The sequence below is a fragment of the Heterocephalus glaber genome, unplaced genomic scaffold, assembly GCF_053883595.1.
Source record: "Heterocephalus glaber isolate CG9 unplaced genomic scaffold, H.glaber_assembly_v1.0 deba00001444, whole genome shotgun sequence".
Classification (NCBI taxonomy): domain Eukaryota; kingdom Metazoa; phylum Chordata; class Mammalia; order Rodentia; family Bathyergidae; genus Heterocephalus; species Heterocephalus glaber.
Window position 1 is genome coordinate 9,506,812 of NW_028258297.1, and position 25,631 is coordinate 9,532,442.

A 25,631-nucleotide genomic window follows, 5' to 3' on the forward strand; every position below is an offset into this window, starting at 1 on the left:
TTGTCCAAATTCACATTTCCTCAATTATCCCCAAAGGGTTTAATTGGCTTTACTTGCTATTCCAGAATCCAATCAAGGGTCAGAAATTATATTTTGTTGTTTCATCTCTTTGGTGTCTTTTCATCTATAACAGTGTCCTTCCCACTTTGTTATTATTATTATTTTTTTTGGTACCGGAGATTGAACTGGGGTCCTTGCGCCTGTGGGGCAGGAGGTAGAACCACTGAGCTAAATCCCTGGCCCCCTCTTTGTCATTTTTTTTATGGCATGGACTTTTTGGAACACTTCAGCCACATTCTGGCTAGTTCTGGTTATAAGAGTGTGCTCAGTACACGAAAATGTCTTGAGCCACACACATGGACTCTGTGCACGTTTAGGTATCTAGGTTAGACTTCAATAATATTTTTACACAGTCCTTTAGATACTCAGATATCTGGTTATCTCTATTTTATTATTATTATTATTATTATTGGCACCGGGGATCAAACTTGGGACCTTGCACTTTCGAGGCAGGTGGTAGAACCACTGAGCTAAATCCCTGGGCTTCAATAATTTTTTTAAATGGTGGCCATCCACATCTGCCAGTTTACAGGACCTGCAGAAGACACATTAACAGTCGATGTGTGTTTAATCAGCCAACCCAAAATGGAAGATTCTATAGGATGAATAACCTGATTTTTGTTCAGCACATAAAAAGCAGGGAAGATAAAAGGAGGAAATGTAATTGATTAGAAGATGCCTAAGAGCTAAGTCAATCAAAACACTGTTTGGATCCTGACTTAAACAGACCAACCATAAAAGGATGTTTATGAGATAATAGAGAAAATTTCAACATTGAGATTTAGCTGATATTAAATAATTCCCTTTATTTTTTAGGTGTTTTAATAGTTTTTGTTATGTAATATTTCTTAAATTTTTTTAGGGCACTAAAGATCAAACTCCTGAGTTACACCCCCAATTCCAATAAATCTTGACTTAAAGTGTCTAAAATATTGAAATCTTGACTTAAAATATTGAAGTGTCTAGGGAATGAAATGACAGTGTCTAGAATTTGCTTTAAAATAATCCATGGTTACACCTGTAATCCCAGCACTCGGGAGGCTGAGGCAGGAGAATCACTACGAGTTCAAGGCCAGCCTGGACTACACAGCAAGACCCTGTCTAAAAAGAAAAAAAAAAAACCTAAAATAATCCATTTGAGGTGGGAGGGTAGAGTGGGTAATAGATAAATCAAGATTGACCTTGGGCTGGGGATTTAGCTCAGTGGTTCCGGCGCCTGCCTTGCAAGCGCAAGGTCCCAAGTTCAATCCCCAGTACCAAAAAAATAAAAATAAAAAAAGATTGACCTCATGTTGATAACTATTGGAACTAAATAATGATATATGGTATTAATTTTACTAGTTTCTTTTATGTATGTTTAAAGTTTTAATACTGCATAGAAAGTTGGTGTTTTGTCTTTTAAATAGCAGTCTGTTAAGAACAAAAGGTGGCCAAGGCAGTGTGAAATATTACTCATGGGTGGACGAGGCTCTGGGAGCGTCAGTTATTCCTGGTTTCCCTAATGCAGCATCGGTTAGGAGCACAGGTTCTGGCTCCAGCTCCCTCCTGCTTTCTGTGTCACTTAGGTCCACCACTGTTTAGCCTGTGTGGGGCGTGGGTACCTCATCTGTAACACAGGGACTGTATAGGTACCTGCCTCACCAAGTGTGGTGGGGTTCAAGGGGGCGTCTCACTCACAGGAAGCACTGAGAAAAGCTGGCCGTCAGAGCGGGCACAGGCCCACAGCAAGAGGCACTGTGCTTGGAAACTTTGTAGCTGGGGAGGCCTGGAGCAGCCCCACCCGTTAGAGAAGGCCATCCTGCTGCTGTTCTGCCAGCCGGCTCCAGCTGTAGGAGGAGCCAGAGAAGGACCAGTGGGGTGTCTAGGGCAGAGGACCCAGAATTCCAGTGTTCTCCGAAGAACTCTGTGTGATGAGCCCTGGCTGATCAGAACTGCGTCTCAGTACAAGTCTGTCATAGAAGTTAAGGACTCTTTAGCAGTGGAAGATAGGCTTCAAATCACAAGAAATAAAATATAGAAAATATGATGAATTTAGTGCAGTGACATTCACCTGGAGTCATGGCTGAGGCTGAGGCAGGAGGATTGTGTGAACCTAGGAGACAAGCCTGAGGCAACACAGTGAGTTTTTCTACAATCATCGCAAAGAAAAATATGCTTCTGCATTTTTTTTTTTTAGACAAGGTCCTTGGTAAATTTCTCAGGCCAGTTTTGAACTCATAATCCTCCTGCCTCAGCCACTTTAGTACTGGAATTACAGCCTGGCCTCTGCTTGTTTTTGTTTGTTTATTTGGTTTAGTTTTTTTTTTCTATCCTTCAACTGCAAGCAGAAACAGGTTCCAAAGGATTATAAAAAAGTTGAGTTAGAAGACCCTAAAAGGGAGGCTATTTTTTCAACAATTTTGTCTTTTGATTTGGAAAAAGACTCCACTGTTAGAATCATAGTTGATTTAGTCCAAGTTCAGTACTAACTTTGTTTTGTTTTGTTTTTGTTGTACTGGGGATAGAAACAAGGCCTTCAAACTGAGCTACATCCCTAGCCCTTTAAAAAAAATTTTTTTTTAAATTTTGAGACAGGGTCTCACTAAGTTGCCCAGACTAGGCTCAAACTTGTTGTTGTTTTTTGGGGTTTTTTTGGTACCGGGGATCGAACTCAGGACCTTGCGCTTGCGAGGCAGGCAGTGGAATCTCTGCGCTAAATCCCCAGCCCTAGGCTCAAACTTGTGATTCTCCTGCCTCAGCTTCCCACAGTGCTAGGATTACCTGTGTGTGCCATCATAACTGGCTTCAATGCTAGTTTTTTAATACTAGTTACCTCTGGCAGAGAAGCAGATGACTACGTAGGTTTTGTTTGTTTGTTTCTTGAAGCAAGCAGTCACTATGTTGCCCAGGTGGTTTCAAACCCCTGAACTCTAGTGATCCTCCTGCCTCAGCCTCCTCTGTAACTGGGACCACAGGCATGTGACACCATGCCTAGTTTATAACAGCATCTTCAGTCACTTGCATACACATTAGTTGTTATTTTGTCTGTCTTGAATATCCCTAACCTGCTTCTTCATGAAGAAATGTCTACTCACATTTCAAGAGCCAGCTGACAGATCATCCAATCCGGCTTTTCCATCGTGCACCCGAGCTGCAAAACACCCCACTGGGAACCTTCTCCTGTAACAGCAGCAGATGCTCTGGAGTGCTTCCTATGTACCAGGCACTGCGTTACACACTCGACCTGTGGTAACTCAGACCTCACGACAATGCTAAGTTCTTTTATCAAAATGTTAAGTACCCCAGCATGGAGAGGTTAAGTAATCTACCTAGAGTCACACAGCATGTGGCAGAGCCCCAACTTGAACTCAGCTCACTTTCAAAGCTCTTGCAGACTTCAGCTTTCTCTTGGATCACGGGTTCCTTGCCTGTCCCTGTAGTCTTAATTTATGGTTCTTACATACAGGGAACCTTTATCCCTCTCTGGGGTCCGATACCAGTGACTGAGTCACTGCCATGTGATCAGCTGTATCAGCCCAGTGCTCTTGGCAGATGAATGAATGGACTTTCAAATACTTGCCCAAAAAGATCACACTGACTTTAGTGTTTCCTGTATGTTCTTGTGATTTCCCCCAGGGAAGTGAAGAACACTGAGAAGAAAGCAGCAGATGAAAGACAGGCCAGTCACACGATCATCCTGCCCTCCTCCTCCCACTCCTGCACTGAGGGGCTGCTTGAAAAGGAACACAGAAGAAACTGTGGCAGAGAAATTGCCTTTCTCCTAAGGTTTGTTCCAAGCCATGGGAAAAGCACAAGTGTGAACAACAAAGGAATTCTTGCAGTATAGGAAAGTATGCATACAAGTTGGCACACTTTTATGAATCACTCAACCCTCGCTTCCTGATTATTAGCAGTGGTAGAAAAAGCTACCAGTGATATTTTATTGTTGGGTTGTTTTGTTTTGTTTTTTGAGACAGGGTCTTGCTATATGGTTCAGGCTCACCTTGAACTCACAGTGATCCTCCTGCCTCAGCCTCCCTAGTGCTGAGATTACAGGTGTGCACCACCATGCCTGGTTATCAATGACTTTTGTACTTTCTGTGTGCTAACCATTGGGGTAGGTACTTTAGGAATTGTATGACTCAGAGCTCGTTGGTTGCAAGTGCTGGAAAGCCAGCTCAGACGAGCAAGCAGAAGGAGAATCTAGCAGCTTAGGTAACTGCCAATGGCTGTTGGTCTTTTTCAACCTAAGGACTCCGTGATATTTTGATATCTCTCTCTCCCAACCTCTCTGTGTACTGGCTGCTTTTTCCATCTGCCTCTGCCCTCAGGCCCTGACAGCTCCATTCTACATCCTTATAGTGCCTGACCTATAAGGAAGAGAGCTATCCTGTCTCAGCCTCCATGAGCTTGGCTTGACAGAAGCCTGATGCTGGGGTGGGGCCATTGTCCCACCCATTCTGGACCAACCCTGTTGCTTTGGAAGCAGTGCCCTGAGTAGCCAGGCTTTTGTGTTCCCGTGGCCGTAGTACAGGGCACAATTTATGACATGGAGGAGAATGGGGGAGATTCCATCGATGACAAAATGTCACTTTACTGTATTTATAGCTTATCAAAATGCTATTCAATGCTATCATCCCCATTTTACTGAATAGAAAACTGAGGCACAGAGAAGCCAAATAAGGCTTCATTGAAGACCTAAGGATATAAAGAGATAAATAGCTGGTTGTGGTGCACACCCCTGTGATCCCAGCACTCAAGAGGCTGAGGCGGGAGGATCACTGCAAGTTTGAGGCTAGCCTGGGCTACATTGTCCAGCCTGGGCTACATAGTGAGTTCAAAGCCTGCCTGAACTACATAGCCAGACCCTGTCTCAAACAAAACCAAACAGGGGGCTGGTGATTTAGTTCAGTGGCACCATCCCTGCCTGGCAAGTGAAAGGTCCTGAGTTCTATTCCCAGACTCCCCCCCAAAGGAAATCAAACAAAACAACACAAAGAGATAAAGAAGTAAAACCCCTCAGCTTCAATGGCCCATGTCTAGAAGAAGGAACAAAAATAACACAATATGCAGAGGTAACATATGGCAAAGCTGCACACACCCTGAGAGAACTTCCAGAGGGCATGGAGGGAAGCATGCATCCTCTGATGCTAGTCAAGCAGGAGGCAAGGATGGGCTGAAGCTCAGGGCTCCGTCACTGGGCCTGGCTGAGTGAAGGCTTGGGAGGGCAGCACTCCCTGGAACCCTGCTGTCCTATAAGATCTTTGATAGGTGTGGCCATCAGATCAACCTTTTGTTATCAAACAAGTACATGCAGATAGTTTCTAAAAGTTAGATAATACTATTCAGCTTCTGATACCCAATAGCAATTCCTGCCCCACCACCAGTCCTATTTCAAGGAAGTCGTAACTTTCGCTTCTTTTGGCTTTTAAAAAAAATTCGCCTCTGTTATTCAAAATAACATGCTTACATATGTATTTTTTAAATGAGACATTATCTGTTGGTAATTCTTTACAGATTGCCAAGAGCTACCAAAAAACTAGGCAGCATTATTTCCTGTGTTCTCAAATGTACCATAGATTCTATGAATTTCTTCTTCGTTTTGACCATGGTGCCATCCTTCTCAGGCTCTTGCCTCCCTTTGGTCTGGACTGGTATGCTATGGGTGGGCTCACAGCTATCCTCGTAGGACTTTTCATCATTACCCTGTGACTTCCCCTGTCCACTTTACCCAGTTTCCCAGGTACATGTCTTGCTGTTTCTTGTTTTACTCTCTCGTGTTGCTGGAGCACATCCAGTAGCTCCTGAAGAAAAGGTTTGTGGGAAATTTTGGGCTTGCCCAATATGTGTGTTTTTCCTAGTTAGTATTTGGCAAATGTTTTGCTGGGAATAAAATTCTAAAATAAAAGTGTACTTGCTCCAAATTTTGAAATTGTTTTCTTACCTCCAACTTCTTTTTTTTACCTCCAACTTCTGCTATTAAGAGGTCAGATGCCATCTTGATCCCTAAGCTCTGATTTGATGTCACATCTCCCCATACCACATGGGAACTTTCAGAATATTGTCCTTATCCCTAGCATGCTGGAGTTTCACCACAATGTGTCTCTGTGGGAACCTTTTTATTTATGTTTCACTGGAGTAGGGGGGAGCCTTTTCAATGTGGAGGGTAGTGTCCTCCAATTCTGTGAAATTTTCTTTTATTGTGTCTTTGGTAACTTCCTTTCCTTCGTTTTCCTTGCTTTGTTTTATGCAACTATGCTGACCTCATGGAAAGAGTAGCTTCTGCCTCATCTATGTTTTGGTAGAGGTTGAGAATGGCTGTTAATTCCTCTTTAGCTAGTAGGATTCACCAGTTAAGCTATGTGGTCCTGGACTTTTTCTTGTTGGGAAGTACTTTTATTACTAATTCAATCTTCTTACTTATTATAAGTCTGTGTAGAATATTTTTTTCTTGAGTCAATTTTGGTCATTTTTATGTTTCTAGGAACTTTCCCATTTCAGATCAATTATTTAATTTGTTATTGCTTATATTCTTTTATAAACTTTTTTTTATTCTTGTAAGGTCAGTAGTAATCCTCCCATTTGGGGGGGGGGGTACCAGGGATTGAACTCAGGTCCTTGCACTTGTGGGGCAGGCAGCAGAACCATTGAGCTAAATCCCCGGCCCCCTTCCTTTTTCTTCTTTACTCCTCCTCTTCATTAGTTAATTTGAGCTAAAGATTTGTTAATTTTTTTTTTCTTGAGACAGGGTCTGACTTTGTAGTTCAGATTGGCCCTGAACTCACCATGTAGCCCAGGCTGGCCTAGAACTTGAGGCGATCCTCTGCCTCAGCCTCCTGAGTGCTGAGTTACAGGTATGTGCCACCATGCCCGGTTGTTAATTTTGTTGATCTCACAGCTAACACCTGTAATCTCTTCAAATAGTCGTTTTATCGATGCTCTTTTTTTCTATTTTTTATTTCATCATGTTTGCTTTACTCTTTATCAGCTCCTTCTGCTAGCTTTGGGTTTTGTTTGCCATTTTTTTCTTAGGCTCTTAAGTAATAAAGGGAAGTTATTGATTTGAGACTTTTCTTCTTTACAAAACATAGGCATTTACAGCTCTCAATTTCCCTCTGTGCACTTTTTTCTCTGTAGTCCATAAGTCTTGGTATGTTGGGTGTTGTGGAGGAGTATTTGGTTTGGCTTGGTTTTTTATTTTTATGGTACTGGAATTGAACCCTGGGCTTCACCCCTGAGCTACTCCCCCAGCCAGTATGAGGCCTGGGAACAGGGCGTATTCCCTCCAGTACTCATGGATGAGGCGTCACCTGGGATGTGGAAGCTCTGTGTGGTATATGCCAGCCTCCCACAGTCACTCCACTGGGGACAGTGCCTGCAATCTGAGCATGTGACATTGGCCACTGGCTCACTGACCCAGGCTGCGACCAGGCAGGGGACCCATGCGGCAGCAGGAGCAGCAGGAAGAGGTCCAGGGCCAGGCTGGAGCCTGGACACACTGCTGTGCCCCCAGCACTCTAATTTCTGTCCTCCTTTCTAGAATGTTCCTGCATTTTATCTTCCAGCTCTTACTTTAAAAACTCTATTATGTTATTGTTTTCCTAGTTTGCATTCTTTCTTATATTTTATTTTTTTCTTTTTCATAGCATCCTCTTACTTTTCACAGATACAAAATTTTCATCCCTTATTGAGGATATTCATCCTTTAAAAAAAAGTTTCTCCTCACCTCATGTTGATTCTGTCTCCTTGAGGAAACTTTTTCTGTTTTGTTTGCCTGTTTAAAACTGTTAGCAATTCTGAGTTCTTGGGCTAGGTATCAGAAGAATCAGACAAATGCACAATGGAATGCGAACAAGGCTATTAATTCTCATGCTTCAGTATAAGGGAGAAAGCAGACAAGGACAGAAATTGCAGGGTGACTGAAACAAAGGACAAGGTGTCCAGCATCAATAGCGTCTGTGGAGAGGGCAAGGACTTGGTCTCTGACGTCACCTCAGGTAGAGGCGGAGCTCTACTTGCACATGGCGCCCTTCTGTATCACTCTTTTTTCCTTACCATTTTGTCTCCACTTTGGGTGTGATTTTGCTTATTTTAGTGACTGTGCTACACATGCATTTGTCCCCTGACACCTGGAGCTTGTTTCTTACCATCTGAGAATGTCCCTAATTGGGTTTTAGAGCCGGGAAGATCATTCCTCTGCCTCAGTGGGTTTGACTTTAAGGATCTTGGGTTTTTTGCCTCTGGCTTTGTGGTGGCTTCGCCTACCGCACAGTCAATGAAGGCTGAACCTTCTCACCGGCTTCCAATCTCCTGATGCGTTATCTTCAGTTCATAGTTTTGAAGACCGTCCCTTTTCAGCTCTCCATTTCCTGGTACGTTTGCTAACTCCCTAAGACAGAGAGCTGGCTTAGCTGTCTCAGATCTATTCGTCCATCTTTCAGGGTTTCTCTAGACTACTGCTGATCTTGGATGTCTTTGTATTTCAGGGTGAAGCTCTGGAAGCCAGGGACTGGGCTGTCCAGCTGCCGAGAGACCCTTTCTTGGAGCCATTGCTTTCCTTAGGAGGGGAATCCAGTTTTTCCCCTGGGCCGGGCCTGGATCACTGCTTCCTGGAAACAGGGAAGGGGCAGACATCCCATACTTAGTATTCAGACAGCTGCTCCATTCTGTTTTCTTCTGGCTTCACAACCCCAAGTCTGTTTATTTCAGTTTCTCCAGAAAACTAAAGCAAAAACAAAGCCTTCCAGTTTTGTTTTGTTGTTTTTTTGGTACCAGGGATTGAACTCGGAACCTTGTGTTTGCGAGGCAGGTGCCAGAACTACTGAGCTAAATCCCCGGGCCCAACCTTCCCGTTTTCATCTGATGCTCCTAACAACTCCTTGAGGTAACTTACAAATTAGGATTATCTTTTTTTCTTTTTGGTACCGGGGATCGAACTTGGGACCTTGCGCTTTCGAGGCAGGCGCTGGAACTAAATTAGGATTATCTTTAGATGTGTAAAAAAGGAAAATCACCAGCAATGGTGGCACAAAGGATGGTTCTCACACATAAAAGAAGTCTGGAGGTGGACAGTATAGGCCTGGTGGGGATGTTAGGGTTTTCAGAGGCCCAAGCTCCACCATCCTAACCCTTGATGTGTTCCAGGATGCCTCATGGCCCATCAGCATGGCTGCTGGGGTTCCAGGCATTCAGTCTGTTTCCAGGCCACCAGCTGGAAGAAGGCCAATTTCATTCTCCTTTATGGAGCCTTCCCATAAGTCCCAAATGTTTCAATTTAACAGCTGATTGCTAGTTTATAACATGGCTACAGAACCTTCTCTCATTAAAAAAAAAATACATATATATACACACACACATATAATCTTTAAAGTATTTTGAATATTTCTTTGTAATTTTTAATCATTACAATTTTATAACATTTTCAAAGTATCCTTTACCATAAAATTCACCCATTTCACTGATTTCTGAATTCACTGATTCACTAATTTCTGAAAAATCATTGAAATTTGATGACCACTGAGATTTAAGGACTCAATTGAAATCTGAAAATTTACAGAGTTCATAACAATGACCATACTTCAGAACTCTCCATCATGCTCTTTTGCACTCAGTCCCTGTTTCCTGCCCTTTGGAACCTCCCTTCCTGGAAACACCATGTAACATCACCACTTTATTTCAAGGGCCACAGTGCAAGCTGCAAAGGAGGCTGGGAAGTGTGGTTTGTTTTAAATCTGGGCCCATTGCCACATAAATAAAAACTGGCTCCCCTGCTAAAGGCAAAGGGGAGCACAGATGATGGGTTGGTAGCTATCTCTGTCACCAATAGATGGTGTCACATTCTCCATTTTAGACACGAAACAAAAGCTTAATGGGGTTGACATTTTTACCCAAGGAAACCTTCCAATTTAAATTTTCTACTGAATTAAGAAAAGACCACTTTTTTTTCCTTTGTGGTCCTGGAATTTGAACCCAGGGCTTTCACACTGAGCTATATCACCAGGCCTTTTTAATTTATTTTTTGAGATAGAATCTTGCTAAGTCACTAAGTTGCCTAGGCTGGCAATTCTCCTGCCTCAGCTTCCCAGGGTGCTTGGATTATAAGCATGCACCACCATGTCCAACTTACTATATATATATATATATATATATTTTTTTTTTTTTTTTTTCTTATTACAGTAGTTTACCGAGGTCCATGGAATCTCATAGGCTTAGGAGAGAATCATTAGTAACAGTCTTTCCAATATCCATCTTAGATTCTCAGAAGCATCTATAAGCCAATCAGTCCAATTCAGCAATATCACTGCTCTTCCCTCAGACTAACTCCCCTTCTGTAACCAGCTGTCTCCTGTCTGGGTTCTTGTTCTGAGATGATGCAGAAGGATGCACGACAGAGCAGCAAGCAGTGGGGGATGGACTGGGAGTGTGGCTTATTGGAAAGAACAAAAAGGAGAAAGCTCCTGCTGTCAGGAGGGGCTCCAGGAGACAGATGCGGAGTTTCTGAGTCTTGTGCTTGGGTCACTGCCTTTGTTCATGCATTTATTGTCAATCACTATTTTATTTAACATAGTGCACATAACAGTCTTCCCTTATAGTGATCACATTGGCTCCATTTACCAACAGTGCACTCAGTGCTGAGCATTAAGCTAAGCACATTGCTGAGGTACCCATAGGAAGGTTAAACTTCCATGCGGTAGGGGTTGTCCACGGCGTTTCACACAGTGGAAGCCCAGGTTTAGAGAGTTTCAGAAGTTCCCTGAGGTGGTGGCACATGACTGTGATTCCAGCATTCTGGGAGGCTGAAGCAAGAGGATTGCAAATTCAAGCCCAGCCTGGGCAACTTAGTGACTTAACAAGACTTTGTCTCAAAATAAAAAATAAAAACAGGCTGGGCTCAAGGAAAAGGGCCTGGATTCAACCCCCAGTATTGAACAAAGAAAAAGTTCCCTGTAGTAAACAGTCCCTGTTCTCAAGGGGCTGTCAGAGGGAAGGCAGATATATCAATAAATTAATTAAATGCTGCAGGTTTGAAAGGTCCAATGCTGACACACTCAGGACAGATTCCCAGCACAGTGCATACTCCCATCAGTGAGGACAGGGCAGCCAGAAGTCATAGCACTACGCAGAAGCCCATAAATACACCAGTTTATATCCTGGCACCCAAGGAAAGGACTATCGACTGACATAAAACATAAATTGCTAGTGTGCCTGCAGCATTCAGTATCTTAAAACCAACAACACAAAATACATTAAGAAACTGCTGATTCCGTGCAAGCTCAAGGTCCCGAGTTCGATCCCCCATACCAGAAACAAAAAAACAAACAAAGAAACTGCTGGGTGTGGTGACACATGTCTGTGATCCCCGAACTCAGTAGTAGGCAAAGGCAGGAGGATTGCTGCGAGTTCAAGGCCAGCCTCGTTTAGGCTATGGAACCCTCAGATTAAGAGGGGCCCATAAGTACTATTCTTTTTGACACCCATTTCAGAGTGGTAGGGAAGGAGTCCAAACCAGTCCAGTTTATTTTAACAAGGATTCTTTGCTCCTTCCTCTTCCTTTGCTGTAGCTACTTTGTCATCTTGCAACTCCTACCTAATCCCTGACGCCCAGCTTCGGCATCACCTCCTCCAGGAAGTCTCCCCAAACTGCCCAAGGGCTGCCTATTTTGTATTGTGCTTTCCCATCCTTGCCCACTGAATATATCTGGGTGCCGCAGTGTCTGTATCCCTCTCAGCATCATGAGTCCTGAGTTCAGGGTCCTGGTTTTGCTCAGCAATGGATTCCCAGTGCCTGCTTCTTCTTCTTTTTTTTTCTTGGTACGGGAATTGAATTTGGGACCTTGCACTTGCAAGGCAGGCGGCAGAACCACTGAGCTAAATCCCTGGCCCCTCCCAGTGCCTGGTTCTGTGGCCGTCACATAGGAGAGATTGAGCGAATTCTTGGTGAAAAAATTAACGATTAGCTAATGGGTGCTTGGCATTCTACTTCTGTTAACTACCTATAGAAAAAAGAGCATATTTTAGAACTTTGCCTCTCTAGACTTCTGAAGTTAGTTTGAAAATAGTGCATTGATTCTTTTAAAATTTCACTTTTTAAAAAAATTTCACTTTTATTTTAATTAAAGTGGTACGATTTCATCCTTTAGGAGGTGAACAGGGAGGCTGGTGTGGGGTGAGACCCCCTGGGTTTCAGGCCCATCCCCACCACAACCTCCTAGTTTGTGATCTTGAACAGTTACTAACTTCTCTGCCTCTCTGTTTTATTTTAATTTGTAAAATGGAAATAATAATAGTAAATAATGGCAGCCAGGAATGATGGTGCTATAATCCCAGCACTCAGGAGGCTGAGGCAGGAGTTCGAGGCCAGCCTGGGCTACAGAGTGAGCTCAAGGCCAGCCTGAACTACAAAACAAGACCCTGTCTCAAACCCCCCCAACCCCTCCCCCCCAAAAAAGTAGGTATGGCATAGGTTGCGCTAAGGATTAAATTGGCCCAATATCTGTTCTCCTCTGTATACCTGAGTACTGCACTGGTCTTCTTACTTCTTGATTTTTCAGAAGCCCAATAGGTTTCTTCTGTAATTTTGATTAGATCATTTATCAGCATTATGATATCATCAGTACTATCAGCTGAATCATGAGGTGGTGAGGTGTACAATGGTTATTTTTCTTTTCTTTCTTTCCTTTCCTTTTTTTCCAGTACTGGGGATTGAACCCTTCTCACTGAGCTACATCCCCAGCTCTTTTTAAATTTTTGTTCTGAAAGAAGCAAGATGTATCATGTACAGGTACAAATTCCCTATGATGAATGTTATCATTATATATATCTAAAATGTACCAATAAATGTTTTGTTTCCAAAAAATAAATACATAAATACATTTTTGTTTTGAGACAGGATCTAGCTAAGTTTTGTTTTGTTTTGGTATGAGGGATTGAACTCGGGACCTTGCGGTTTCGAGGCAGGTGGCAGAACCACTGAGTTAAATCCCTGGTGGATCTAGCTAAGTTTGAATCCAGGCTGGATTCAAACTTGCAATCCTCCTGCCTCAACCTCCCAGAAAGCTGGGATTACAGGCATGTGCCACCATACCCAGCTTATTCTTCTTGTAAAACTTTTGCTATCCTTGGAACTACGTCTGTCTATCTAGCTATCTAAGATTTATTTTAACTTGCTGGTTTATTTGCTTGGTTTTTTAGTTTTGTTCTCCTACAGAGTTATCATAGCTCACCTCTAAATTCTCCCTTGCTTGTATAAATCTCCACCCAGTGCATGGAGACCCTTTACAGACCCTGTCCCTTTCCACTTCGGAGCTGCTTCATTCTGACTGATTTCCTGGCTGTTTGCCTAACCCTGGGATTCCTTTCTCACTCTCCTGATCCTACTGGGCTTTTAACCTGTTTCTGTTTGGATCCACAGACAGACAGAGACCAACAAGAAGCCAAAAGCTCTGCAAAAAAAGGGGCCCCTCATCTTCAGCCTCTTGCCATCCCCCTTGCATGAATGAATCTTGTCCAAGAACTGGGAGAAACTTCAGAGGGGAAGCTCGCATGTTGTTGGAGTTCATCTAAAAACAACCAAACAATCAAAAATACTGCAAGCGGGGATTCCCCATCCATGGGAAAAAGAATATTAAAGTTCACTTCAACTGTGGGCCAAAGACAGGATTTAAGCACCTGGTTATTCTTTTATTCACTCCCTTATGAATCATGATGTGATAGCCAACCTGTCTCCATTTTGTGCCTCATCACCATTCCCCCTCCCCCCTTGGGAGTCCTCTCTGTTGATGCTTGACAGACCACTGCACCCCATTTGGTAGAGCAGTCTGCAGCTATATGTTATCTTTATGACCTTGTGAAGAGAATACTCTGCACCTATGTGATATTTTGTTTCAACTAAATTCTGTGAAACTTCCCCTGACCCTCACTAATTTAGCAAAGCTCTGCTTCTGTAAAATTCTGCTTGTGTTCCCCCTCTCCCAGAGCCGTCCCCAACTAGAAGAGCCACTAAAAAAGAAACCTGCAAGCTGCTTTTCGGGGTCAAGAGATTCTGAGTGCTAGCTCCTCTCAACCGCCAGCAATAAAGGACTCAAATTTGGCTCAGAGTGTTGGTGATTCCCTATAATCTCTCTTGATTGAATATAACAATGACACTGTAATATATATCATTAAGTAACATAAAAGTAACCAAGGGAGACCTCATTACTTTATTGAGTATTTATGTGCTGGGTGCCCTGCTGAGCCTTCTATGTTTATAGCTACAAGCTGTCCAGCCCCACCCCCAGGTGGGTATTGTCACCTCCATTTTCCCAGGAAGCACTGGGGCTTGCAGAAATAAAGATGCTGTGTTAGCTTTGTGTGGCTGTGACAAAATACTGGGGAAAATCAGTTTAGGAGAGGGAAGGCTTATTCTGGCTCACTGTTTCAGTCCCTCGTCACCTGCTCCATGGCTCTTTGACCCATGTAGGAGCAGAAACATCATAGCAGTGCAGGGGGTGGTGGAGGACAGTTGCTCACCTCACAGCAGCCAGGAAGCAAAGAGAGTGAGAGCCAGACATGGCCTCATGACCCACTCCTTCAGCCAGGCCCCACTTCCAGTTTCCACCACTTCCTAGTAAAGCCATTAATGCCATCCAATTAGGATCTCATCGGGCCGGGGATTTAGCTCAGCGGTTCCGTCACCTGCCTTGCAAGCCCAAGGACCTGAGTTCGATCCCTGCTACCAAAAAAAAAAAAAAAATGGATCTCATCAATGGATCAGTCCACTGGATGAATTGACAGAGCTCATGATCCAATCACATCCCCAAAGGCCATTAGCTGATAACCAAGTTTTTGGGGCCACTTCAACTCCAAACCATAGCATACACAATCCCTCACAGTCTGCAGAAGGAAGAAGGTGGGAACCAATATGTGCATGCAGGCTTTGCTAGAAGTCTGGGTGGGACTGGAAGGAAACTGAAGCAGGTGCAGCCAGTGTGCAAGGGATCTTGGGGCAGAGTGTAGGGGCCAGCCTGGAGCTGAGGTGCTTGGGCTTGGACAGTTGGGCCTTAGGGCACAGGGAGTGGCTTGGCCTGTGCCACAGCATCCACCTGGCACTGCCAAGACATAAGAACGTACAGATGGCCGTCTCCTGAACCAACAAGCAAGTTGGTGGATTTTTGGGACATATGGCACCTCCTTCAGGCAGACATCTCCATGAGACCATGAGTATAACCCTAGGGGGCTCCTCAGAGAACCACTGTACCCAGGTAATCATACCCAGGGCAGGGCAAGGATCCCAGGGAAGCAGCCCAAGCTCTCCCCTGAGAAAATGCAGGCCTTTGAATTCCAGCTCTATTCCACAGCACTGTGTAACTGTGGGCATCAGCTGCAACCTGACTTTCCAAACTTGTTTCCCTGCACGCAGAGAGGAAATGCTCACCTAGGAGGATTTTTCCATGGGTAAATGAGAAAGTGTATGCAAAGTGCTGGCACAGCATTATCCACTTGGTGATTGTCACAAGCTGTCACAGTTGTCACTGGTGCTACAAAGTATACTTTTCTCCTGAAATCAGGGCACGGTTAGCACCTGCCAGGTATGAGGCACCAAGTGGTGTAGATAATCAGAGCATCCCTGGCCTTTCCTTTGCTGCCCCAGCTACTGAACACTGTACCTGGGGTTCGTCTGAGGATCCACACTATCTCCTCTTTCTGGACCATTTGCTTCTTGCTGCTTCTGTACCTGTAAATTCCTCCCACCCTATTCCTCCTTCAGAACCTGCTTAGACATCTTGGCCTCTAGGAAGTCTTCCCTGATATAACAGCAAGCTTGGTGCAAGTGTTCTCCAGTAGCCTTTCACGCACCACCATTATGGGTTGGTTGGTTTGTTTGCTTTGAGATTGTCTTGCTGTGTATTCCAGGCTGGCCTTGAACTCATGGCCATTCTCTTGCCAAGGCCTCCGTGTGCTAGGATTACAGGCATGTGCCCCCACACCAGTTTAGTGCACCCATTATGGTAGCAGTTATGATTGTGGGTCACAAGCACCAGTTTACCCAGCCACTGCTACAATTAGCCCCACCCAAAGGAGGACCCCAGGCTCTTTGAGCCCAGGAGAAACTGCACTGCAGTGTCCAGGATGATCCTTGTACAGCTGGGGTCTAGGATCACCCCTGCACAGACCCCTTCCAGAAACCACCCAGGACTCATAACCATAGGCCTCTTGGGAAGTTAAAAGTGAAAAGATTCATCTCTGCTTTTTGCAAGTATTAGGAGGGAAAATTACAGGGCTTAGGCTGGGCTTATGGGCTCAGCGTGGGGAACACTGGTGAAGGACTGAGAGCCTGGCCTGTCACTGAGCTTCAGACTACTCGTGTGGAAATGACAGTGATAATAGCTCTACCTTCTGGGTCTTTGCTTTAACCTGCAGAAAGCCCTCAGAACAGTGTCTGACACCTGGCAAGGTTGTTGTCATCGTCACTAGATGCCCCCAAATGCGTGCCCCCTGGCCTCTCCCCTTTGACTCTGAAAGCTGCTTTCTGCTCAAGGAACTTGCTCTGCAGCAGAACCACTTGCAGGTCCAGGAATAAGTTTCTGCCTTTCTCACCTGCAGACAAACCCTCACTGAGCTTCCCACCTCAGTTGAAGGCCCTCTACCCTTCTGGAAAGCAGCTCCAATGCCACAGCTTGCATGGCTGAAGGGTTCACGGAGTGAGAAACAATGGTGGGAGATTAAGAAAGACAGACAAAGGGCTGGGGATTTAGCTCAGTGGTGCCACTGCCTGCCTGGCAGGCACAAGGTCCTGAGTTTGATCCCCTGTACCAAAAAGATGTCCTCTTGTTGCCTGTTCTCCTTCCTCGAGGCCCTGCCTCATTTACAGGAGGGAGTGAACCAGAGGCATGTTCCATTCCACGCAGGGCCCTGCCTCATCCGCAAGGAGAGGCAAGTTAGGTCTGGCCATAGCGATCTATATCACAGGGTTCCCAGCACCCCAACATGAGCTTTGCTTGGTTCCCAGGGGCCTGTTGATCCCTGTTACCTATCCTGCCTGCACTGATTACTATTCTATCTCCGGCTCCCACTGGCCTCTGGCTGTGGGAGGTCAGCTGTCTGGTTTTGTTTTGTTTTTTTGAAACAAGGCCTCTTTATGTAGTTCAGACTGGCCTTGAACTCACTGTGTAGCACAGGTGAGGTCTGCTATCTTTATCTCCGCGTTCAGTAAGATAATCAGAGCACTGAGCAGGCTATCATAAATGTTGGTAGAGCCAGGCATGGTGGCACACACTCGTAATCCCAGCACTTCGGAGGCTGAGGGAGGAATTGTTGTGAGTTGGAGGCCAGCCTGGACTACATAGTGAGTTCAAGTCCAGCCAGATCTACATAATGAGTTCTGGTCTCAAAAACACAATGGAAAAAATGTTGGTGTAACAACTAACAGTCATGATCATGCCCTCTGGCTGCCATGTAGGGAGGTTGTAAGTTTTTCTAATTTGGGTGTAAGTCTGAATCAATGAGAAAGTCCAAAATATACTGTATATGTTATTTATATTATATATAAACATATAATAATATACATAAAATATTCGTATGCAACATGTTGGATAAAACATATTTACACATATAATAATTATTTTGGACTTTCTAGTCTATTATCTATATTAAATTATATATTATGGACTATATTATATATTAATGTATATCAAACATTTATTTATAAAAGTTTAAGCTAAGCCAGAAATGCATCTGTGCCTAGATATTTGTACTCTATTTCTTTAAGTCCTGTTCCAAGTAACATGTTCCTTTAAAAATTATATGCAAAACCCAATGAGAAATGTAATTGTGTTGTATACCTACAATGTACCAATAAAAGAATTTAATACAAAAAAATTATATCCAAATTAAAATATTTACTATTTAATTTCTGTGTGTAAAGTTAAGATATAAAATGGAAAGCTTTGTTTATTTAATTACTGTTAAGCACCAATGGGGAGCAATGCCACAGCCCATCAGGTGCTGTTGTGCTCATTGCTGTTTCTGTATAAGTCGTGTCTGCACTCTGACATTTAACTAGAAGTTACATGGAGTTTGAATTTTTCTTTTTTTTGGTACCAGGGATTGAACTCGGGTCTTTGCTCTTGAGGGGCAGGCGGTGGCACCACTGAGCTAAATCCCCGGCCCCTAAATTTGAATTTTTCTTAGAACACCAAAATAAGTGAGTGGAAATTAGTATTATGTGAGCAAAACCAGTATCTAGCAACCTAGCTATGGGGCATTGGGTAAGGTTAAAAATAAAATATTTCTGAAATTAAAAAGGTATAACGCCAGGCATGGTGGTGTACGCCTGTAATCCCAGCACTCTGAGAGGCTGAGGCAGGAGAATCACAAGCTCAAGCCCAGCCTGGGCAATTTAGCAGCTTGGTGAGATCCTGTCTCAAAATAAAAAATAAAAACAAGGGGCTGGGGATTTAGCTCAGTGGTTCCGCCCCCTGCCTTGCAAGCGCAAGGACCTGAGTTCAATCCCAGGTACCAAAAAAGTAAATAAATAAATAAAATAAAAAATAAAAACTGGCTGGGGATGTAGCTCAGTGAAAAGGCCCTGGGTTGAATCCCCAGTACTGGGGAAGGGGAGAGCGTGAAAAATAAATGCAGACAAAAACTGAAGGGAGTCACAAATGTTAATCATGTCACTTGGGTTAGAATGACCTGGTGATGGGCTTCCTCTCCCAAGGACTGCAGCTTTCCATGGCACAGACTTGCCTTGGTCACCTTTCCGTCTGTGAGCTTACCAGAGACCACACTACTTTTCCTTCCATTCACTTTTCCCAGTTCTGTTTATTGTAGTTCTTTGTATAATTCTTTGCAGAAAGTGTTTTCTCTGCTGGGCCCTAGCCTCTCTGAGAGCCATGAAATAACTAACTCCTTATTTTCCTAGGCACAGAAATTGATACAACCAAACATTTGGATGACCCTTCAAATTTGATCAAGATCCTGAGGCCAGCGTGGTGGTACACGCCTGTGATCCCAGCACTTTGGGAGGCTAAGGCAGGAGGGTCACTATGAGTGTGAGGCTGGTCTGGGCTACATAGTGAGTTCAAGGCCAGTCTGGGTTACATAGTGAGTTCAGGGCTAGCCTGAACTACATAGGGAGATCCTGTCTCAAAAAACAAAACAAAACAAAAACTTGCTGAAGATCCACAAGCATTGCATGAGTTATTACATGTCTAGAAATCTACTCAAAGAAAAGTAATTCTTTTTTTAAAGCAAAACATAAGAAAAGTAATTCTAAATAGGAAATAAACTATGTAAAAAGTTGCTTATGTTAATTTGTAATGTGTGATAATAAATAAATAAATAAGTTAATAATAATATAGACATTCTATGAAATATTGTACAGCTCTTTAAAGCTATGTTTTAGCAGCTACAGAGCTAGTTAAAGCTGCTATCTGCCCATCTTGTCCAACCCAGCCATGTCTGTGAGCGAGCCCAGGCTCATTGTGACTGTTGCAGAGTGGCCCGTAGCAGGGGACTTCCAGTATATTGGGCTGAATGGGATTGTCCCTTCCCACAGAGTGCTAAGCAGGAGAGGTGAGGAGGGGTGAGGGAGCCATGCTGCTGAATTCTGTTGGCATTCCCCCCCTTATGTAAAATGGGATGTCTGGGGGGTGGAGCAACCCCTGGTTAGAGTTGGTTATAAGATATACCTGGAGGAGAAGCAGTTGTCCCATTCAATTATTTGAGCAAACAGCTACTGTAAATAACTTGTTTTGTCTTTTGTCAAATAAAGTTGTTTTGTTTTTATTTAAAAAAATAAATAAAGCTATGTTTAAGAAGTCACAGGAAAATGATTATAAGTAAAAAAGTAGGGATTATTATGAACTTACATACACGTACAAAATATAACTTGATTTTTAATTTTTGTTAATCAATGCTTTAAATAAATATTTATGGTTTTGGTTTTGGTTTTTTGGTTTGCAAATTTATGAATGATTTTCTTTCTTCTTTTGTTTTTTTTGAAAAATGTAACTCTGTAGGAAGCGCCTTTAGGTTAATACAAATGCATACACACATATCACAGAATAATTAGTACCTTTGAGAATATCTCCCTGCCTGAGGCAATGAGCAAAATTTTTGTAATTTTTATATAAATTAGACAAATAAGAAAAAAGTGCAAAATAAGATGAATGGAACAAGAATACTGAGGGAAAGAAAGAGACTTAGAGTTAGAGAATGTAAGAGGTTTTACTGGTCATCTTTCATTCTCTAAATGAGCACTGAGTTTCAGCTAAGTACCCTTCCTAAGTCAGTACTTGTTCCCTCTTACTACCTGTCTAACCAACCACTTGTGGGTCTCAGACTAACTGCCATGTCCCCAGTTATGGTTTATTTCTATGTCCCCCAAGAGAGATCCTACTCAGGGCTTTTGGAAGGTGATTGGATTACGGGGCTGATAGCTGACTTACTTTAGGAGACCAGGTCTGGTCACCAGAGTAGAGGCACTGGGGGCATGCCTAGAAGAGTTTGTCCCCCTCTCCAGCTCCTCCTTTTGCTCTCTGCCTCCTGTCCGCCATGCTGGGAGCAGCTTTTCCCTTCTGCAATACCTTTCTGACTCTTAGCCAGCGTATTACAGACTGAAACATGAGCCAAAATAAATCTCTCCTTCCTTCAGTTGTCGGTGTTGGGTGTTTTGTCCCAGCAAGGTGAGAAGTAACTAAGACATCCGCTACCCACCAAAACTAGATAAGGTGGCTCTGCCATGTGTTCCCATAGCACTGTATTTATTTATTTTGAGTTTTTTTGAGACAGGGTCTGTAGTTTAGGCTGGCCTTGAAGTCACTATGTAGCCCAGGCTATCCTTGAACTCATGTCCTGCCTCATCGTCCCCAGTGCTGAGATACAGGCATGCACCACACCTGGGTCTGATTTATTTTTGCAATTAAAGGATAATAAGTAAGACCTTAAGATAAAGATTTAGTCAACTCTTTAAAAATCAATCATTTTAAACTTTCTTCATGTAGCCAGGAGAGCAGCCACTCAGAGGCATAGGGCTTAGCATAAGCAACAGTACATTATTGTTGTTTTCCTTCTTTGGTGCTAGGGATCAAACCAGAGTCTCAGGCATGCAGGATTTCACTATGTAGTTCAGGCTGGTCTTCAACTCACTGTGTAGACCCGGCTGGCCTCGAACTTCTGATAGTCTTTCTGTCTCAGCCTCCTGAGTGCTAAGATTACACCATACCTTGTGTCAAGTTTCTTATTCTTAAAGGGACATGATTTGAAGCGGAGTGAAATTCATTGAATGTGGTTCTTTGTAACCTTGTGAAGTACTGATTTCACTGCATGAGACAGGGCCATGAAGCAAAGAGGAAATGAGAAAAACATTTTTTCAAATGGATTTGGACCAAGAAGTAATGCCTGCCTTCAGGAGACCTGGGGATGGCTGTGGGGTATGACTTCTGCCTATACTCAAAGCCTGGGTATCTGACGGCATCTGAGGACACTTAAAGTTACAACTCCATTCTCAGGGACATGTAAATAGTGAGCCACAGTTATCTAAGAACGACTTAACATACTTAACCACTCATGCACAGCATGGCCAAGGTCATGGAGCAGGTGTTTTGTCTCTCCATGTCTTAATAAACTGGTAAGACACTGTAACTCCTGTGAACTAGAGAACACTGTAACCTTTCGTGTGCTGTGATGCTGAAGGAATAAAGACACACAGCTCTTGAGCTCTGGAGCTGCAGCTCCAGCTCTGCTCTGCTCTGACGCTGCCCTGATGCTGATAAATGTCTCATCTCTTTGTTGTTCTTTACTGGGGAATTAATTAACTCACTCATGAAACAAAGGACTATATGGACTAAACAGATCCCTCTCCAGGTGCCTCCAGGGGAGGCTCGGCCCTGCCTTGGCTCACAATGGCCCAACATTTCTTGTTGGATGTTTGGTGGAAAATATTTCACAGTGGTGAAAGATCTCAGAGGGGAATGAACCTGGTGAGCCCCAGTTTCCCTGGACCAGATCGAGAATTAGAGCAAGAGCAGCACCTCTGGCTCCCCCAGGCTACTGAGATCCCGGGAGCAGCAGTGAGCATCCTGCTGAGGCTCCCGGGAGCTCAGCCCTGGAACAGTAACTGGTGCAAAGTAGGAGCTCAATAAATATCTGCTGCATTATTGTTGGAAAAGAACTTTTGCTTTAGGTAGAATTACTAAGGGCTGCATAGAACACAGTGTCATGCAGAAGACTGTATCCTGGGGTTAGACCAACCTCATTTTCAGCATGACAAGGAGTGATTCACCTAGCAGAGAAAGAAAACATTTTTTTCATGAAGAAAGATCATGAGAGCAGATCCAGGTTAACAGCTAGAATGTCTCCATTTGAAACTAGCATTTGAGCCTGGTGTGGTGGTACACACCTGTAATCCCAGCATTCCAGAGGCTGAGGCAGGAGAATCACTGTGAGTACTAGGCCAGCCTGGGCTACATAGTGAGTCCAAGGCCAGCCTGAACTACTTTTAGGTGAGACCCTGCCTTAAAAAAAAAAAAAAGAAAGTAAAGAAAAGAAAAAAGGAACTACCCCATGAAGAATTTAATTTTTTAAAAGAATTTCCCCCTTGGATTATGGGGAAATTTACTTTTGGTAAACAATTTAAAATTCAAGCATACTCATAAAGTCATCCTGAACATATTTAGCCAAAGATTTCACATCTAACCCATTCTGGTCCTTTTGGATGGTAGATACACTTGTTTGGAAGTAGTAATTTGAATATGTAAGCCAGTTTCCTAGAGGCAAATGTGAAAGTTCAGAATTTAAGACTGAGATATTGCCAGTTAGGAATAATCTGTATGTTTGTATTCCAAGTGATCATATTGGTGAAGAGAATTTGTTACATTTGAGGAAGAACATCAGTCTCATTATTCCCAATTAAAATATATAGTTCTCTAATTGACTTTCATTTTAGTTGAAAGATATACGATAATTTTACAAAATTATGGAATCTTTCTGAGAACTTGAAAGTGAGTATAAATTAAATTAGACTTCAAAAAAGTAGTTTAAGTGCTTTGAAAGGTTAACTGGTCAGGTCAGGCCATAAGAGAAATTCAAATATACTAAATTAATAGTATTCAATTTTTTGATATAATTTAATTCATTGTAAATGGGACCATTTGTTTAAAGGAGTGTGGTCTATTGAATTTGAGTTGGTGAAAAAAAAAATCAAAGTTCCTCTTAACAGTAATTCTTAAAATACATTAGCCAGACATGGTGGAACATCCCTGTAATCCCTGTTACTCTGGAGGCTGAAGTCAGAGGCCAGCCCAGGGAACCTAGTGAGACCTTTCTAAAAGCAAATTTTAAAAGAGGGGAGGGCCCCATGGTAGAGTGCTTGCCTGGCATATGTGAGGTCCTGGGCTCAATCCCCAGTAATGCAATTTTTAAAAAGTATTAGATTTATAAATACAATATTATTACTGAAGACTTAAGGGACAATAAATTTAAAGTATGTTATTACTTTTAAATTGAGCATGTTTTTCTTTTGCTGTACCGAGAATTGAATCCAGGGGTGCTGTAGGGAACCCAGAGAAGGCTAACAGAATGTCATTACAGAATATCTTAGCACTTAGAATATCTTCCCCATACCCTAATTCCTCACAGGGTGATATAATAAAGGACAACTGTTTACCTGTGCATGCAACAGGGTTTGTATCACAGAAAATAACTCCCAAAAGAGGAGATTTGGAGTTTAAACAGGGCACCTGGTATATCTGTTTCTTCTCCCCTCTGGAGAGAAAGAAGGGGGATGAGAACAGGACCTTTTCTCTTATTCTCTAATGTAAACAAATCATCTCCTGGGAGGAGAGTTTTATAACCCTGGAATATAAACAAAGGAGAAGGAAAGTTGTTCTATTACTTGTAGAATGTGAGCAAATGGCTCCACGGAAGATATGTTTCTAAATCTCTCTCCAGAACAATTCTCTATCTCTGACTACCAAAATATATATGTTATTCAGTCATAAAGCCCACAGTATGTAAAAAGAGAAAACTATTTACAGAGAATTAATTATCATTCAACAGGGAAAAAGACTAAGATTATACCCTTATGATAGCACTAACTATAATCAGCTAAGAAGTTATCTACAGTCCTCACTAGGGTTGGTATCTTGTTATTGAATTCCTAGCACCCGACACATAGTGCCTGGCATAGTGGGGAATTAATACAGGTTTTCGGAATGAATCAAATATGTTTAAGGGAAGATCCACACAGTGAAATGCTTTTTTGTCTGGATGAGCCTTCCTTCTCTAATTTCCTACCAAAGCATTTCTTAAATTTGAGCTCTTGAAATTCCAAGAATATATATCCACAGGCAATGGTGTGAGGAAGCCCAACTATACAGATAGGAATCTTGTGGCTGTCTCTGGTTATAAGGTGGCTGTCCACAGAGGGGCAGTACAGTGTAATGGTTTAAAATGCGGGTCTTGCTAGTAATCCCACTGCCCATGTTCTTATTTCTTACAATAAAAAAATTGACACAAAATTTCAGAATTTGATAGGGAAATTGTGGACTTCCTGAAGGATTTTTTTTAAATGGGCAAGCTACACAAAAGTTCAACCTTAGTCAACTTTAGTTGACACAAAAGTTCCTGCTTGCTTGCCATTTTCTTCCATATAGGAGAATATAATTTGCCATGCAGGATTTAAAAAAATAAAAAAATGTATATTCTATTTAGCAGCCTTTTATGGGTTCTAAATTTTCTTTAAAAGATTTTTCTTGTAATTCAATCAGATTTTTTATTATGAAATAATAAATTGTCTCATGTTTTCTTCTAGTGCTTTTATTATTACATTGTTCAGATTTAATTTTTGACCCATCTGGAATTTATTTTGATACAAGGTGTGAAATATGATTCCAATTTTATTTTTCTCCTAGATGGCTACCTAGTCATATGAAATGTCACCTTCATTGCATTCAGAATTTTTATATGCTACAAAGGACTAATACTTTTTGCTCTACTTTGACTGGGAAGATCTTTATATGCATTTTTTAACTCTCCCAGTTAAAAAGTTGTTGTTTTAAAACATTTAAAAAGTTGTATCTACCCTTCAGTATGATATCCCAACAAGATTTTGTCTTCACTTCATGAATTTGTCATTACAGTACCAAGCTCGTTTCAGTTTCTTTAAAGTGTACTGCATACAGCGTTCAAATATTATGAACATTTCTCTCTCCCAGCTGTCACTACACCAAACTACATATGCTAGATTTTCCTAAATCATCTCGCTGTGCTCTTTGCCGCTCTGCACACTGTCGATGTCTTTATCTAACAAGTTGCTCAAAAGTTACTATAATTACTTCAGGTGAGGACTCAGAGTGAAAGCCTAGCGTCCCCATTCTGTTCCTTGCCAAATGGGCATTACCTTCCATTTAACAAGAAGGACAGGCTGTGTTTCTGGGAAATAACAGATTTTGGAGAGCTATGACAGTTATTATTTTTTGACCCTGTAATCCACCTGGAAGGGGGGAGGGAGCAGTCCTACAAGATGCCAGCTGCGATTGTGGAAAGTTTTTGCTATTTATTCCATCAAAATGATTCAGAAGGAAAAGGCTTACCCTGTACTAGGTCTTGAA

At 42.6% G+C, this 25,631-nt stretch overlaps 1 protein-coding gene across 1 annotated transcript in view; it reads left to right on the top strand.

Annotated features, from left to right (window-relative positions):
* The window catches only part of Fam227a (family with sequence similarity 227 member A), a 50,393-nt gene extending 36,265 nt beyond the window's left edge, over window positions 1-14,128 (top strand). Inside the window, 2 exon segments of the mRNA XM_087214217.1 lie at window positions 3,676-3,825; window positions 13,451-14,128. Of these exon segments, the coding sequence (XP_087070343.1) occupies window positions 3,676-3,825; window positions 13,451-13,538 (238 nt within the window). The 3' untranslated portion in view covers window positions 13,539-14,128.
* Window positions 14,129-25,631: the final 11,503 nt, after the last annotated feature.